The sequence below is a fragment of the Pygocentrus nattereri genome, chromosome 27 (genome assembly GCF_015220715.1).
Source record: "Pygocentrus nattereri isolate fPygNat1 chromosome 27, fPygNat1.pri, whole genome shotgun sequence".
Taxonomy (NCBI): Eukaryota; Metazoa; Chordata; class Actinopteri; order Characiformes; family Serrasalmidae; genus Pygocentrus; species Pygocentrus nattereri.
The window spans coordinates 24,235,091-24,253,527 of NC_051237.1; the positions used below are offsets into that span (position 1 = coordinate 24,235,091).

Consider the following 18,437-nt stretch of genomic DNA (forward strand, 5'->3'; position numbering starts at 1 on the left):
TTGCGATCCTGAGTTAAACCTGTTAGCCAGGGGTGATCAGCGCATGCCCAGTTGCTTGAGCTATCTGCAGCTCGGTCAGTTTTGCACAGTTGCCAGCAGCCCGGTTACTGACCACACTCTGTGGTTCATTTTTTCCCCAATTGACTGAAGTCTGTAGAGAAATTGTAACAAAAATTTTCAAAAAGTGGAGTGGAGCCAGATGAAGGACCAGATCAAAGACCAGATCAAGGAGCAGATCAAGAATCTGCATCAGTAAATCCCGAGGCCTGCTGTACCTCTGCAGCAGGATTGCTGAGTCATGGCATGGTTTGGGCCACAGTACCGTATAGACAGGCAGTGTGGATCTGTATCACAATCATCACCAATCATCATTCTCTGATAGTCAGAGAATAAGAGAGAGAACAGAACGATGGTGACAACACCGTGAGACCCTTTGCTAAACCTGCAGAAGTGCAGGTAGGGGACAGTTTCTACAATGGAGGGTCTAAATCAGTCTGCACTGATCCGCCCATTCAGCTGATTAATAAGCCCTTCCTCAATTAAAGTTGGTGGGTTTCAGCCAGAAACATTTCTGTTTGGTAGCTGGTAACTTCACAATCTGGTCTGGCTGTACTTCAGCAGTCGTACACAGTTCATTTTCTTTTGTGTAGTATTTCCACTCCACTAAAATGCTCAGGGCCTTCTGGAGTGCCGGTGTGTCTTGCTGAATTGTTTAAATCAGAGCAGTTTTATTTGCCAACGCTTTGCACAAAATTCTCTGGTTTGTCGGGTTTTTTTGTTGATTTTGTTGACACATAGCTTTGGATGTGTGAGTTTGATTGTTGTTACACGTTTTGGTGATCTTTTTGCTCATTTCCAGCTTGTCAATTGTCTGTTTCTTTCTGGCTCAGGATTAAATGCAGTGTGTTGTTCACACTGTGAGTTGGGCCTGTTTGGTGTGTTAGGTGGAGATTTACAAACAAACATCCTGAAAGTTGCCCTTTGAAAGTAGCTAAAAATTAGCCACTACTTTTCAAAAAGTAACTATAAATTAGCCACTACTTTTCAAAAGGTAACTAAAAGTAGCCACTACTTTTCAAAAGGTAACTAAAAGTAGCCACTACTTTTCAAAGGGTGACTAAAAGTAGCCACTACTTTTCAAAAAAGTAACTATAAATTAGCCACTACTTTTCAAAAAGTAACTATAAATTAGCCACTACTTTTCAAAAGGTAACTAAAAGTAGCCACTACTTTTCAAAAGGTAACTAAAAGTAGCCTCTACTTTTCAAAAAAGTAACTATAAATTAGCCACTACTTTTCAAAAAGTAACTATAAATTAGCCACTACTTTTCAAAAGGTAACTAAAAGTAGCCACTACTTTTCAAAAAGTAATTAAAAGTAGCCACTACTTTTCAAAAGGTAACTAAAAGTAGCCACTACTTTTCAAAAAGTAACTAAAAGTAGCCTCTACTTTTCAAAAGGTAACTAAAAGTAGCCACTACTTTTCAAAAGGTAACTAAAAGTAGCCACTACTTTTCAAAAAGTAACTATAAATTAGCCACTACTTTTCAAAAGGTAATTAAAAGTAGCCAGTACTTTTCAAAAGGTAACTAAAAGTAGCCGCTACTTTTCAAAAAGTAACTAAAAGTAGCCTCTACTTTTCAAAGGGTGACTAAAAGTAGCCACTACTTTTCAAAAAAGTAACTATAAATTAGCCACTACTTTTCAAAAAGTAACTAAAAAGTAGCCACTACTTTTCAAAAAGTAACTAAAAAGTAGCCACTATTTTTTCTGGAAAAGTAGCTGAACTGTAGCTGCTACACATTTTGGCAAAGTAGCTACAAAAGAGCTAACTACTCATTTTTCACTAGTTCTCCCAACCCTGCCTGGTACCTTGTTTATCTGGCCAAGTTCCTCCATGTAGTAATCAGTTCAGCCTGTTTTGTTTTGCTTTTATTAATATTGTTTTGTTTATAAGCTCCAAAGTCTTGCTTGTCTTGGGTCTTTAGATTTCTGAGCATTCCCTCAGTTACCTGCTTTCCCACAGCTACGGTTTCTTGTGTTTTGTAGTTTCTGGTTTATGTTTTTCCTGCATATTTTTCCTGGTTTTGGATTATATATTGACCAGTCTTATAGCCTGACCCTGATTATGGAATGTGAGTGTGCTTATTGGAGAAACCTTCATAGAACACTTAAAGCATACTGTTGACATGTGTAGTCATTGTCCAAGTTATTGAGAATAAACTAGACAAAGCCATGCGTGTTAGAGGAGATGGTTGGGTTTATTTCAAGATATCTTCATGATGTTAACAGGTCACCATTTTGTTCACTCAGTGATTATAGAGATTATCCCCCTAAATTGGCCAAAATGAGGGTCCGTCCCCAACTACCGCTTCACTCAGTCACTCTGTCAGTATTATTATTTTATCATATCATCTCTGCTATGGACAATAACACCTTAACACTAAGTCACTTTAAAATTTATATTGTCTCTATATTTTGTGTATATTTAGTATATTATTTAATATTTTACTTTTACTTACTGTCTGTAGAGCGAGTATCCGAGCCTCAGCACAAGCATTTCAATGCATCAATGTCCTGACATGTTGTGCAAATGACAAATCAACTTGAAACTTGAAACTTGAAATTGGCTATATTTAGCGGTATTTGTTTTCATAGGATTTCAGTTTTCTTTACATTTACAGCATTTAGCAGATGCTCTTATCCAGCGCGACTTCCTCAAATTTGTATGGTGTTCATTTGTACATTGTCCTCTCAGTACACAGTTGTATAAGGATGACCCCAATGCCAAAGAAAAAGGCTACAAGATTCTCTACAAGTTTGATGGCCTGCAAAACCCCATAGATTCCTCCAGCGCCACCCCGGAAAACTGGAGTGAAATGGCTAAAATCATATTGGTAAAACACAACAATGTTTAAAACAAACATTTTATTCAAATAAATATTTTTGTTAATGAGTCTGTTTTAAGTAAATAGATTTTGAAAATGGTTCTTGACTTTGTCATACAGATCTGCAGTACTGTGCAAAAGTCTTTCAAAATCTGATAATTTGTGTAGTTTGTTTATTTGCAGAGAAAAGTGTTAATATTTGAATAAACAAAATTTATAGAACATTAAAAATGATTTTATATATATATATATATATATATATATATATATATATATATATATATATATATATATACAAACAATATAACATAATAAATAGTGATTTTCTGTATGTTTGTTTGTTTGTTTACCCATCTCCAAGCCTCTCCTCGAGGAAGTCCAGAATTATATGTAGTTAAAAAGCAGCTCCTGGTTTGACCAATCAGTGCTCAGTAAATTGAGCTCATGATGTAATTGATGATATTAACGAGTCTCTGTGGCAGCTGTGAAGGTGTCAAGGAACAATATGGACCCAAGAAATTCTTGTTACTTTTTATTGTTTTTCTGTTTATTTGAATTATGAATACGACTTTATTCTAATGTACATTGTGATAAACTCACTGCTGAGGTCAACTGTTTAAAAGTTTGCTTAGATGCCTAAAACTTTTGCACAGTGCTGTACATAAAAGAACCATTCCGTTATGTGGAAGTTCTTTGAACTCTTGTCATCTACAAACGTGACTGTTTAAAGAACCATCTGTTGAAAAGTTCTATAGGGAGATAAAAACATGATGTCTGTATGGCATCACTCTATAGAACCCTTTTTGTCAGCTGTATTTTTAAGACAGTGTATTATGTAACCTGAGGTTACAGTGTTGAATCTTCTGTTTTCTCTTTCTCTCTTTTCCTCTCTCAGTCTGCTTGTTATTCTCTCTTTTCATTTTCCACCTTATTCTTTTTTATAGGACAATGCAGAAGTATATGATGGATTTGTCATTATTCATGGAACAGATACGATGGCCTACACCTCCTCTGCCTTGTCCTTCATTTTGGGACACATCAATAAGCCTGTGATAGTGACCGGAGCTCAGGTCAGATTTCCTTCATGATCAGGTTTTCACAAATTAACAATAGGCACTTAATTACCACGACTGTATTTTGTATGAATTAGGTTATATAAATAATAAGCATGTAAACTGTTTTATAAACTGTCCAGATGATGTAGAGTTTGCACAAATGTTTTACACTAAAAACATTTGTAAGAATGTAATGACAGTGGAGAGTTGATGAAACTGAGCGCATTTCATTTCAGTCTGTTCTCTGTTCTCAATTTACAGTTTCAGTTTCATGCATTATTTCTTTTTAGTCTTTTTATGAGAAATGAATGGATGAAAAATGGATAGCGGGAACTTTAATTACTGCAACAGTGTATGTCTTACTGCAATTTACTTTACTATAGTGAGTTTTAATAATATTTTTGCTGAATTGCATTATATGGTCAAATGCATACAGATCCCTCCTAATAATTTAGTTCAGATGTTATATCTCCTATGATGAATTGCAACAAAGGGGAAGCAAGACTGATACTGAGGGTTTTGTAGTATCCAGGCAGCCTGCTAGGCCACCACTGGCCACTAGCAGGGGCTGGAGACCAAGGATGGTGTAATGTGGGATGAGCAGTGACAGCTGTGGGTGCCTTACTGCAGAGATGCTCACATGCTGCTCTCTGCTCAGTCTTGAATTCAAGCAGCCACATGCACCTCACTCTGACTTAGCCGGTAACCTCTGTGTTTCCCTTTCTAGGGTCTTGAGTGTAGCCTCAAGGCACTTCCGGTATAAGTAATTTTAATAAATAAATAAATCAATAAATAAATCCTGAGTGCTTTCTTGCAGTTTCTTTTCAGGGAACTGCTGGTTTAAAGGAGAATGGAATATTTTGTTTGTTTTGGAATCTCTCGAGTCAGAGTGCGTTTATGTAAAACCTTTATGCTGGCCTCACACCAAATAACTTTGTGACATTTACAGACATTTGGCCTTGAACACCACCTTTACGAACAATCCTAATCTATCCTTCTCTCTCCTTCTAATTCTGTTTCTCTTCATCATAGATCCCCATATTTGAGCCTCGTACTGATGGTATCAGCAACTTGGTTAACTCCATGCTCATGGCTGGATATTTCTCTGACAAGTCAATACTGCATAAGGTTAGCTGAAGAATGGTGTAATTTGTCTTTTACACTGTGCTTGCTTGTTTGTTTATATATAATATTTGATGCATAAATTACACTGAACAAGCACTACAGTGAATGCTGAGATTCTTTACTTACTGTGGAAATGTGTGTGTACTTTATCTCCTTATAATTCTGTAGGATTTCCTAGAAAGACATGAAGTATACATTTCTGTCCCTTTTTAGACAAAGGCTACATCATGTAACACATCAGTAACCACAAAATTGTGTAACAATGGTCCAGGTTACTCTATGTACACCAGCATCCATCCATTGTTTACAGATAGCAAGACAATGGCAAGTGAAAAACATTAAAGGTTCCAGTCCTTGTGCAGTGTTACTATGACCTGTTCATCTGAGTAATAGGAGCAAGAACAAAACTGTTTTTATACCACTTAGTTCTGCCCTTTGGGACTATTGTTACAAGATCAAAACAGAGTAGATGTTTGCAGATTGAAATAAAACTCTGCGTTTACTTGAGAATTCAGGGCAGATATAATAACATCACAGCAAGCAAGGATCAAAACCAGAGAGTACAGCAGCCAAAACAAAAAGGCTATCAAGAGGAAATCCAGCAAACAGCCCAGGGACACAACATTTTTTAAAAATGATTTAAGACTGCTCTTAAAATTGACCTTTAGAATGACGTACTTTACAGGATCTTATGAATGCTGAAAAATGATTTCTCAGCTTTAGTTTTTAAATCGTCAAAATATGAAATTTTAAAAATGTTGTCCAGACTTTTCATATACGCTCTATCTAAAAGGTGATCCAGGATGAGGAACTCATCTGTGCCAGGTAGTATCCAAAGTAGAGTCGCAGGACAAACAGCATATTCAGCTGTGTTAAACCTTGTTTTGATCTATGTTGTTTACATTTACAGGTGATGCTTTGCTATCACAACAAGTTGTTCCAGGGAAACCGTGTGATGAAGGTGGACTGTGATTCCTTCGATGTATTTGAGAGCCCTGAGGTGTGTCCTCTAGTTAGCCTGGAAACCACAATTAAATGTAAGTGTCCAATTGCTTTACTGATCCTCCTTCTAATAAATACCCCTTTAACCATCTTGTATCCGAGGTCGTTCTTTGATCTGTTTATCCTGTAAAGGCTCTTCATAGAAAACAATCCTCATATGTTTCATATCTAAATGCTCCGTTATCTTCATCACTAATTTCCAAACCTGCTGCAGCAGCTTCAGCAGCTGTAAACTCTCTGATGCTGTTTCACATGAATCTCCGATGTGGACTGAATGAAGAATGAAGGGTTTCCGGCATGACAGTCAGTCCTTATTGATTCCCTGAGTGTCCATCGTTCAGTTTCACACAGAATGTAGACAGACACACGAATCCACCAGCTCCACATGGTGAGAGGCAGATGACGTGTATCTCAGCCCCTCTTCATAGGCTCATAACTCTGGATGTGACTCTCATATGATCTCAGGATGAGATGGAATGGAAAGGGCGGCTCTACGGATTCAGGAATATTAAATTGAAGCATAAGACTTTTCACCCTTTTCATTTTCCATTGTTTCAGTGTTGCATATCCATGAATTTTTAGCATGGGAACATGAATTTGAGGAGGAACTCAACTGGATGCATTTGGGTGCATATTTTTAAGAAGTGCCTTCACGCTGCTAGTGCTGGAGGAATGCTAGGTTAGCTTACAGAGCTTGCAAACAGCTTTATCTCAAGGTTTAGAAAATTATTTATGAGAATTTATTTTAAATTCACAGAACTCACCGTTGGTTTCCATTGCTTGCCAGGATGTTAAATGTCTTTAGTTTTTTTGAAACTAAAGACATTTATTTTAATGTCTGTAGTTTCAACGACTGAAGAGAAGAAGGAGAAGCCGAAAGACCATCTTAACCTGAAAGCAGTGTTCAAAATGAAAGAAGCACTGAATGTGAGGATACTGCAATTTTTCCCAGGGATCACTGAAACCTATGTGAGTTTATTTCTCTATTTTTTATTTATTTCATTTTATGAAAACAAAATAGTGGATGTTTAGTTTTTTAAATGTGTCTTATGAAAGCATGCAATACTTTAAACCTAATGAATCATTTCAATATGTAAAAAAATTACAGAACTGACCATTGGATTCTTGACTGCATTGAGTCTGGACTTGAATTGTCACTTGATTGTCCTGACTTAGCACTTGAATCCAGACTTAACTGCCTTGACTCAGTACTTGAATCCAGACTTAACTGCCTTGACTTAGTACTTGAATCCAGACTTGACTGCCTTCACTCAGGACTTAAATCCAGACTTGACTGCCTGGACACAGGACTTGAATCCATACTTGATTGCCTGGATGCAGGACTTGAATCCAGACTTGACTGCCTTCACTCAGGACTTGAATCCAGACTTGACTGCCTGGATGCAGGACTTGAATCCAAACCTAACTGTCAAGACTTGAGACCTTCTTGTTACTTGCAGGTGTATGACTTGTTTCCAGCTGTGTCATATGATCCTTATTGTCTGCCCTCCAGGTGCGTGGGATTCTGAATGGAGCTGACGGTGTTGTCCTGCAGACCTTTGGTGCTGGGAATGTTCCAGAAGAAAACTGGCTTAAGGATTGTCTGATGGAAGCAAATAAAAAAAACATTCTAATGTTGAACTGTACTCAGGTTTATCGAGGTACTGTCGTACCCATCTATGCTGCTTCAGAGGTACTGCTCACCATATCCGTACACAGCTGAATGGGGCACAGCACTACGCTTAATTCTACACTGCGATGGGAATACTTAATATTTTGGTTGTTTTAGGGCACACTCCCATTATAGCAGAGAAAAGAGACTTCTGTACACCTCCCATAAATTTCTGTTGTCACATTTAAACATCTTAACTGACTCATAGAAAGAAATATGCATATAAAATTGTCACTTCACCAAATCATAACTACCAGTATTTGTGTTGCAGTGGGAATTAGCAACATTGGACCAGGGATGGACACAGGGTTGGTGTAAAGGTGGGGTGTGGAGATGGATGTATATACACAATATTTTCAAAAGTATTCATTCGTTTGCCTTCACATGAATATACATTTGAGTGACATCCCATTCTTAATCCATAGGGTTTAATATGATGTCTGCCCACTCTTTGCAGCTATAACAGCTTCAGCTCTTCTTGGAAGGCTTTCCACAAGGGTTATGAGTGTGTTTATGGGAATTTTTGACTGTTCTTCCAGAAGCACATTTGTGAGGTCAGACACTAATTTTGAATGAGAAGGCCTGGCTCACAGTCTCCGCTCTAATTCATCCCAAAGGTGTTCTATGGGGTTGAGGTCAGGACTCTGTGCAGGCCAGTCAAGTTCTTCCACACCAAACTGGCTCACCCGTGTCTTTATGGACCTGCTTTGTGCACTGGTGCACAGTCATGTTGGAACAGGAAGGGGCCGTCCCCAAACTGTTCCCAAAAAGTTGGGAGCATGAAATTGTTCAAAATCTCTTGGTGCTGAAGCATTAAGAGCTCCTTTCACTGGAACTAAGGGGTCGAGCCCAACTTCTGGAAAACAACCCCACACCATAATCCCCCCTCCACCCCAACTTTACACTCGGCACAATGCAGTCAGACAAGTACCGTTCTCCTGGCAACCACCAAACCCAGAATCATCCATCAGATTGCCAGATGGAGAAGCGTGATTGGTCACTCCAGAGAACACGTCTCCACTGCTCTAGAGTCCAGTGGCGGCACTTTACACCACTGCATTCCACGCTTTGCATTGCGCTTGGTGATGTAAGGCTTGGATACAGCTGCTCGGCCATGGAAACCCATTCCATGAAGCTCTCTATGCTGTTTATGAGCTGATCTGAAGGCCACATGAAGTTTGGAGGTCTGAAGTGATTGACTCTGCAGAAAGTTGGTGACCTCATTATGTGCCTCTGCATCCGCTGACCCTGCTCTCATATTACGTGGCCGAACACTTCGTGGCTGAGTTGCTGTCGTTCCCAATCACTCCAACTTTGTTATAATACCACTGACTGTTGACTGTGGAATATTTAGTAGTGAGGAAATTTCATTCCCAGATGGCGTCCGATCACGGCACCACGCTGGAATTCACTGAGCTCCTGAGAGCGACCCATTCTTTCACTAATGTCTGTAGAAGGAGTCTGCAGGCCTAGGGGCTTGGCTTTATACACCTGTGGCCATGGAATTGGTTGAAATACTTTTGGAAATATAGTGTGTGTGTGTTTGTGTGTATGTGTATATATATATATATATATATATATATATATATATATATATATATATATATATATATATATATATATATATATATATAAACAGGCCTTGTCTGCTTTGGGTGAGATTTGGGACTTGCTCATTCCAAGATGACACCAATGTGTTTGTTGGCTTGCCGTCTCTCCCTAGGTGTTCAGTGTTTAGCAGTATTGTGTTTATTACTGTGGTATGGTAGTGCTTATACTGCTCCATTACTAGATCCTAGGAATTGCTACTCAATATTTGTACCTCTGTGGTGGATTTTTGGGTATATGGGATTGTTTGAAGTTTAAGGGTGATCATGCATTTGCAGTCTGTGCTCCGGGACAGTCGAACATTCTACCTCCCACTATTCGCCGAAGCAACTTCAATCGCTGTTTTTAAATGAAAGCTAAAAACATGCCAATACAAACTCGGATTTGGATAGTGAGGGCCTGTGGTAATTACAGATGTTAATGTCTGTGTATTTTTTTCATATTATCTGTTTTTCATTTCATTTTTACTTTTTTACCTCATTTCTTATCTTTATTATTTTATGTAAATGTTTCTATTATTTTTATACTTTAATCTGTGTAATCTGTTTTATACTTTTTTAGTGTATGTGCTGATTTGACGTACAGCACTTTGGTCAATGCAAGTTGTTTTTAAGTGCTTTATTAATAAAACATATTCACTATATAAATTAAAACAAAATGCAGTGATGTGCAAATCACTTAAACCCTACATTTCATTCAAAACAATATCAAATGTTGAAATATTCTTCTTCTTCTTCTTCTTTCGGCTGCTCCCTTTAGGGGTCGCCACAGCGGATCATCTGCCTCCATCTTGCCCTATCCACTGCCTCCTCTACTTTTACACCAACCATCTCCATGTCCACCTTCACTACATCCATAAACCTTCTCTGAGGTCTACCTCTTCTCCTTCTACCCGGCAGCTCCATCTCCAAAATTCTTTGCCCAATATATGCACTATTCCTCCTCAACACATGTCCAAACCATCTCAACCTGGCCTCTCTGGCTTTATCTCCAAACTGCTCCACCTTCACTGTCCCTCTGATCTGCTCATTTCTAATCTTGTCAATCCTTGTCACTCCCAACGAAAATCTCAGCATCTTCATCTCCGCCACCTCCAGCTCAGCCTCCTGTCTTTTAGACAGAGCCACAGTCTCCAAACCACCCATCATAGCAGGACGCACTACTGTCTTGTAAACCTTCCCTTTCACTCTTGCTGCTATCCTTCTGTCACACATCAGCCCTGACATCCGTCTCCACCCACTCCATCCTGCCTGTACATTCTTCTTCACCTCTTTTCTACACACTCCATTGCTCTGGATGGTTGACCCAAGATATTTGAAGTCATCCACCTTTTCGACCTCTACTCCTTGCATCTTCACCTTTCCACCTGCCTCCCTCTCATTCACACACATGTACTCCGTCTTGACTCTACTGACCTTCATTCCTCTCCTCTCCAGTGCAAACCTCCACCTCTCCAGATTCTCTTCCACCTGCTCACTACTCTCACCACAGATTACAATGTCATCTGCAAACATCATGGTCCATGGAGCCTCCTGCCTGACCTCATCTGTCAACCTTTCCATCACCATTGCAAACAAGAAGGGGCTCAAAGCTGATCCCTGATGTAACCCTACCTTCACCTTGAAACCATTTGTCACTCCAACTGCACACCTCACCACTGGCCAACTGCCTTTCCATTCTTCATCCTTTTTAAAGCTGCCCTCACTTCCTCCTTACCAATTCTCTGCACTTCCTGATCCACTATCTCTCCCCCCGTTGTCCTCCTCTCTCTCATTTTCCTCATTCATTAGTTCTTCAAAGTACTCCTTCCATCTACTCAACACTCTCCGTTCACTCACTAGTACATTTCCCTCTCTATCCTTTATCAGCCTAACCTGCTGTACATCCTTTCCAGCTCTATCTCTCTGTTTAGCCAAACGATACAAGTCCTTTACTCCTTCTTTACTGTCCAGCCTCTCATACAGCTCATCAGAGGCCAGAGCCTTTGCCTTTGCCACCATTCTTTTCACTATGCGACTAGCCTCACTATACTCCTGCCTACTTCCTTCATCTCTCTGGTTATTCCCACTTTTTCTTAGCTGCCTTCTTCTTCTGAATACTCTCCTGGACTTCCTCATTCCACCACCAACTTTCCTTGTCTTCTTTCCTCTGACCAGACGAAACACCCAACACATTCTTGTCAGTTTCTCTCACCACCTTAGCTGTAGTTTCCCAGTCCTCAGGTAGCTCCTCACTGCCCCCAAGGGCCTGTTGCAGTTTTTCCCTGAACTGCCTGCAACCATCCTCCTCCTTCTGCTTCCACCATCTAATCTTTGGCTCTGTCTTCACTCTCTTCCTCTTCTTTGTTTCTAATCTCATGCTACAGACAACCACCCTATGCTGCCTTGCTACACTTTCCCCTGGCACCACTTTACAATCTCCAATCTCCTTTAGGTGGCATCTCCTAATCCACCTGTGTGCACCTCCCTCCACTCTTGTATGTCACCCTGTGTTCTTCTCTCTTCTGAAAATACGTGTTCACCACAGCCATTTCCATTCTCTTTGCAAAATCTACAACCATCTGACTTTCTGCATTTCTGTCTTTCACACCATACATACCCAGCACCTCTTCATCCCCTCTGTTCCCCTCACCAACATGTCCATTGAAGTCTGCACCAATCACCAATCTCTCCTCTCTAGGGACACCATCTACCACTTCATCCATCTTACTCCAAAATTCCTCTTTCTCCTCTAACTGACAACCAACCTGTGGTGCATATGAACTGACCACATTCAAAATCACACCATCAACCTCCAACTTCAGGCTCATGATCCTGTCTGACACTCTCTTTACATCCAGAACACTTTTCATAAGCTGTTCCTTTAGGATTATCTCTACTCCATTTCTCTTCCTCTCTACACCATGATAGAACAGTTTGAATCCACCTCCAATGTTCCTGGCCTTGCTTCCTTTCCATCTGGTCTCCTGGACACACAGAATATCTACCTCCCTTCTCTCCATCATGTCTGCAAGCTCTCTGCCTTTACCAGTCATTGTCCCTATGTTCAGAGTCCCTACTCTAACCTCCACACTCCTGCCTTTCCTTCTCTCTCGCTGCCTTCTAACCCACCTTCATCCTCTCCTCTTTGATGGTCTTTGACCTACAGTAGTCCAATTTCCACCGGCACCCTGCTGGTCAACAGCACCAGAGGCGGTCGTTGTTAACACGGGCCTCGACCAATCCGGTATGGATTCATACCATATCATATTTGTGATCCGCATGATAGTTTTGGCACAAGTTTTACGCCGGATGCCCTTCCTAACGCAATCCTCACCATTTATCCGGGCTTGGGACCGGCACCAGAAGTACACAAAGTACACCCCTAATGGCTGGTTTTGTTGAAATATTATTGATTTTTGGAAAATGTTTGCCCATTTTGAATTTTATGGCAACAACATGTTTCAAAAAATTTGGGATAATAATATCATTAAAGGATTCAGAGAATCTGGAAAAATCTCTGTATGCAAGAGATGAGGCCGAAAATCAGTACTGGCTAGCCAAGATCTTTGGGCCCTCAGGCAGCACTGCATTAAAAGCAGACATGATTCTGTAGTGGAAATCACTGCATGGGGTCACGCATCCTCTGAGTGCCTAATGGATTTGGACTCTATTTCCCAGAATCCTCTGGGAGATCACATGACTCTCTCAATCAACTAACAATGTGACTCAACTGGACTCAACCTCCCAGAATTGTCTGGGAGGTCACCTGACTCCTTACATGACTGTGCACACCTATCGACTTTCCGCTCTCGTTCACCTGATTATTAATGTGGGACATGGTATAGATCATATGACTTACATAGCTTAGTATAATAGCCCGGGCTTTAGACTAGAATGTGGTGAGGTATTGCATCCATTCAGTGATCTACTAAGAGTTTATTCTGACTTATGTTCCTGTCTATGACCTTTGCCTTTTTTTGCCCTGCCCTTTGGATTGTTTGCCTGGTTACTGTTTTGGGATTTTTGACTCTTGCCTGTGTTTTGATTATGTTTTTGCCTTTCCCTTTTTAGACTGTTCATCTGGTGGTATGAATGTGATTTTATCTTCAGCCTTATCGGATTGACCCCTGCCTGTTTTGTGACATCGAGATTAGATTGTGTTTCTATCAGTAAAGTCTCCTTTGTCTTTTACAACTGCGAGCATCTAATTTTGTTAGACTCATTACACATGGGCTAAGAAACACTTCTGAAAACCATTGTCTGTGAAAACAGTTCATCACTGCATCCACAAATGCAGGTTAAAGCTCTAAAACACAAAGAAGAAATCAAATATAAACAGGATCCAGAAATGCTGCCACCTTCTCTGGGCCTGAGCTCATTTAAAATGGGCTGAGGGGATTGTGGAAAAGTGTCCTGTGGTCAGACGAATCAACATTTGAACTTCTTTTAGGAAATCATGGACACTGTGTCCTGCGGGCTAAAGACCACTTAGCCTGTTATCAGTGCACAGTTCTAAAGCCAGTATTCATGATGGTTTAGGGGGCATTAGTGCACATGGACTGGATGAATGAGACATCTGTTTGGAATGCGTTGCTGCCATCAAATTCAAAATGGGCATATATTATTCAATATAACTATCATTTCTCAGTTTTAGCATTTAATATTTTGTCTTTGTACTATTTTCAAATAAATAGGTGTAATGTAAATTTTTTGCACATCATTGAATTTTGTTTTCATGTACATTTTGCACAGTGTATATATTAATTCTGTCAAGCACTTCAGTTAATCACTTACTTTTTTATCCATTGCATTTTAAGCTTGTGTTTTTCTGCATTTTTATTTATTCATTTGTCATCTTTATCAATTATTTTGTCTTATTATTATTCTATATCATTCATTCATTCATTTTTGTCTGTCATTTTAAATTGTTTTTGTATCATTATTTGACTATCTATCTATCTATCTATCTATCTATCTATCTATCTATCTATCTATCCACCCGTTTAGTAAACTTATTTTTTTAAAGTGCTATTTAAATCATATATAAAAAAATTAATATAATTTTATTTTTAATGTAAAAATTTAAATTATTTTTAGTAGTAGTACTAGTAGTAGTAGGAGTAGTAGTTGTTGTTGTTGTTGTTGTAGTATTATAATCAGCATGGCTTTACTTAACTTGGTATAAAGTTTTTTTCAAGAATGAAAAAGGGCCACTATATAAAACTATGTAAGTGATAATATAATGTTCTTATGGCTGTGCAGTGATTTATTTACACACAGCAGAATTAAACATCAAAATGTTTTACTGAATGTTTAAATGATATTAAAACAGAAAAGCACTTTGGGTCTGCGTTTAATTATAAATGCAAGAAAATATCTTGAAGCCTTTTACACTGACAACCATATCATAAAACTTCAAGTCAGATGCTGTCATGACAGTTTATATCCAGCACCGCTGCAGTTAACTGTCATAATCAATATGTTTCTCCATTTAAGAACAAACTTAGCAGGATATAGAAGAATGAACACCAGAATTAAAACCAGAAACCAAAAAAAACTTTGCTGTTGCTCCAGGCAACGAGAATCAATTTGAGGATATTTGGTGAAGGTTGCATGTCAGGTAGATTTGCACCATGTTTAGTGATCATTGTCATTTCTCTCTTTATTTCAGATACTGAGAAAGGCTGAAGTGATACCTGGATATGACATCACTCCTGTAGCGGCAATGACTAAAATGATCTGGGTGCTGAAATTAACATCTAATGTTCAGGAGAGACGTAAGGTGTGTCTGAAATAAGCTTTCATTACAATGTCAGGAAAAAGGTACTGCTCAGATAAGGTTTTGTGACACAAGTTACAAAATAATATAAGTTTGTCCTTTTATTTTTATATATGTGTATATATATTTTTTTTAAGATAACAAGGAGAAGATTTAGGTTTGGAGAAGATTGTTTGGATGAAGGAGTAGATTAGTTCGCGAAGATTCAGGACTGGAGGGAAATACAGGACTGTACGAAGATTCAGGACTGGACGAAGATGGACTGGACGAAGATTCAGGACTGGACGAAGATGGACTGGACGAAGATTCAGGACTGGAGGGAGATCCAGGACTGTACAAAGATTCAGGACTGGACGAAGATGGACTGGACGAAGATTCAGGACTGGAGGGAGATCCAGGACTGTACAAAGATTCAGGACTGGACGAAGATGGACTGGATGAAGATTGAGGACTGGATGAAGATTCAGGACTGGAGGAAGATTCAGGACTGGACGAAGATGGACTGGACGAAGATTCAGGACTGGAGGGAGATCCAGGACTGTACAAAGATTCAGGACTGGACGAAGATGGACTGGATGAAGATTCAGGACTGGATGAAGATTCAGGACTGGAGGAAGATTCAGGACTGGACGAAGATTCAGGACTGGAGGGAGATCCAGGACTGTACGAAGATTCAGGAGTGAAAGTGGAAGATTCAGGAGTGGATGAAGATTCAGGACTGGAGGAGGAAGATTCAGGAGTGGATGAAGATTCAGGACTGGAGGAGAAAACATCAATAACGTTTCACTTGCGGACGGCACTCACAGTGGAAAACCAGGAACACTTGAGTGAAAGATGGGACTTCAGCTCAGTATGAGGAAGACTGAGGTTACCACCACTAATTGGAGATGGTGGTACTTAAATCAATGACTATAATCAAAGGTTCCTGCAATCGAGAAATATGAGGGGTCAGTTTTTAGCTAGATGGACAGTGATGTAGGATCTGTGTCAACAGAATGAAAAATAATGATTTTTTGTTGCTTTTTTGATGTTTCAGTTAATGGAGCGCAGCGTTTATGGAGAGTCATCTGCTCCCCCGATGCAGGTGAGTTAGAAGCATTTTCTGTGCTGCCGTGAAACTGATTCCAGATTATAATGTCATTTGTTCATCTTTTCATTTACACCCCTTCGTTCCTCGGACCTCTTTGTCTTCTTTTTCCAGCTGAACCTGGAATTCATCCTAAAAGAAGAGTGAAAACAGGCACAGACACACCTGCACTAACTGCCACTTCATCAAAACAATAAGAAGCCATTATCTAAGCGAATGTCTATCCCAGAGGAGCTCAGTGGAATTTACCAGTATAATTACGCTTGTGATCTTCTGAAAAGATGTTTGACTTAACGCAGTGGACGGTGAAACAGAGCAACAGGCTCAAATTTATTCAGTTACCTGCTAATCGTGTTACTCCGAAATTTGCGAGGTCTTGTCCTTGTGATTTGCATGTCTGCTCTTTTTGTTGCAATAAAAATCTCTGCAGTAATTATTGGGATTAAAACATGATGTAGTACTTCATCAAAGCCATCTTAGTATTCACATCGTTTCCTCTGGGTATCTGAAAAAAGCAGGTGCTGTTTGGAATAATGAAATAAATCTGTTGTACATTATTATGCAACAAAGAACTGCAGTGAATGCAGGAATGCATGTGACATTTGTGTTATGTAGTAAAATAAAAACAGACTTAACAAATCTTCAGTGTAACTAAACTACCTTACCTTAATGGCTGTTAATCAGAAAGCCAACAGGCTCATAAGCTCTGTGGATAACACTGAGAGGAAGAGTAAGTCGACGTATTTACTGACGCAATTATTATTAATCTTAACTGCAACATAAATGACTTGTGTTTTACATGGAGATATTCAAATGCCCTTGTGTATAAAGAGCTGCTGTAAGTAGTCCTGGATACAGTGTGCAGTACAGTGCACACTCGAGGACATCCTCAGACCTCAGAGTCAGTAATCAGACGGCACGGCTCTCCCTCAGAGCAGATGCATTGTGTGTATCGATGGAGCTCCAACACCTCAAATTTACGATGTTCTCACATTGTGACTATTTACAACTGAACATTGTGCAACATTTAAATGTTCTAAATAAAGCTTGACTAACTGGTTTGTCTTTTTTCTTTTAAAACGACGGAGAGGCTATTAGCGAGGCCTCAGAGGAGTTGAGGAAGAGGGGTTGTGGAAGAGGGAGGCTGAGAGAGAATGGCTGAGGAAGAGGGGTTAAGGAATAGGGAGGCTGAGGGAGAATGGCTGAGGAAGAGGGGTTATGGAAGAGGGAGGCTGAGGGAGAATGGCTGAGGAACAGGCTGAGGAAGAGGGGTTAAGGAAGAGGGAGGCTGAGAGAGAATGTCTGAGGAAGAGGGGTTAAGGAATAGGGAGGCTGAGGGAGAATGTCTGAGGAAGAGGGGTTAAGGAATAGGGAGGCTGAGGGAGAATGGCTGAGGAAGAGGGGTTATGGAAGAGGGAGGCTGAGAGAGAATGTCTGAGGAAGAGGGGTTAAGGAATAGGGAGGCTGAGGGAGAATGTCTGAGGAAGAGGGGTTAAGGAATAGGGAGGCTGAGGGAGAATGGCTGAGGAAGAGGGGTTATGGAAGAGGGAGGCTGAGGGAGAATGGCTGAGGAACGGGCTGAGGAAGAGGGGTTAAGGAAGAGGGAGGCTGAGAGAGAATGTCTGAGGAAGAGGGGTTAAGGAATAGGGAGGCTGAGGGAGAATGACTGAGGCACAGGGGCGGAGAAATGGGCTGAGGAAGAGGAGCTGAGGCAGAGGGGCTGAGGTAAAGAAGCTGAGGAAGACGGTCCTGAGCAAGAGGTACTGAGGAAAAGGAACAGAGACTGAGGAATAGGAGACAGTGGAGGCAGCTCACTCTTCAAGCAAGTTTGAGGAAAAACAGTGACGTTCTATAAACTATGAAGCTATGAAGAGAGTCTATCTTACAGGATGGCATAGATTATTGTGATGTGAAGGCAGGGATGGGGGAGTCGTGAAGTAACGCGTTACTTTTTTTAGTTAGCTACAAATATTAGCAGCTGTACTGCCTACAGATTTTTGTGTAGTCTCTACAGACGTCAGTCTACAGACTTCAGCTTTTCTCACATCTCAGGAAACTTCTCCACGAGTTTCTGTAAAATGTCCCTCAATGTTCGACTTCTTACGAGGTTGAAGTCGCTTCTCATCCTCCAGCTTCTTGTTCGAATTCTCCCGTTCCACCTTAAATGGTGCCTGAGGTGCCAGATTGTCTTCCTGCACCTTTTAAGGTGGAACGGGAGAATTCGAAAGAGAAACCGGAGA

At 40.1% G+C, this 18,437-nt stretch overlaps 1 protein-coding gene across 3 annotated transcripts in view; it reads left to right on the top strand.

Annotated features, from left to right (window-relative positions):
* The window catches only part of LOC108438402 (L-asparaginase 1-like), a 21,547-nt gene extending 4,291 nt beyond the window's left edge, over positions 1-17,256 (top strand). The window contains exons 4-13 of one of the 3 annotated variants that reach the window (XR_005129764.1): positions 2,759-2,897; positions 3,833-3,958; positions 4,976-5,071; positions 5,979-6,105; positions 6,915-7,039; positions 7,584-7,763; positions 15,003-15,113; positions 15,248-16,057; positions 16,147-16,194; positions 16,312-17,256. Coding sequence is in view for 1 of the 3 variants with exons in the window: in XM_017716193.2 (XP_017571682.2) it covers positions 2,759-2,897; positions 3,833-3,958; positions 4,976-5,071; positions 5,979-6,105; positions 6,915-7,039; positions 7,584-7,763; positions 15,003-15,113; positions 16,147-16,194; positions 16,312-16,344 (985 nt within the window). In the remaining 2 variants the exon portion in view is untranslated. Of the gene's footprint in view, positions 1-2,758; positions 2,898-3,832; positions 3,959-4,975; positions 5,072-5,978; positions 6,106-6,914; positions 7,040-7,583; positions 8,063-15,002; positions 15,114-15,247; positions 16,058-16,146; positions 16,195-16,311 lie in introns of those variants that run through there. The other 2 variants (XM_017716193.2, XR_005129765.1) reach the window with 2 other exon arrangements.
* Positions 17,257-18,437: the final 1,181 nt, after the last annotated feature.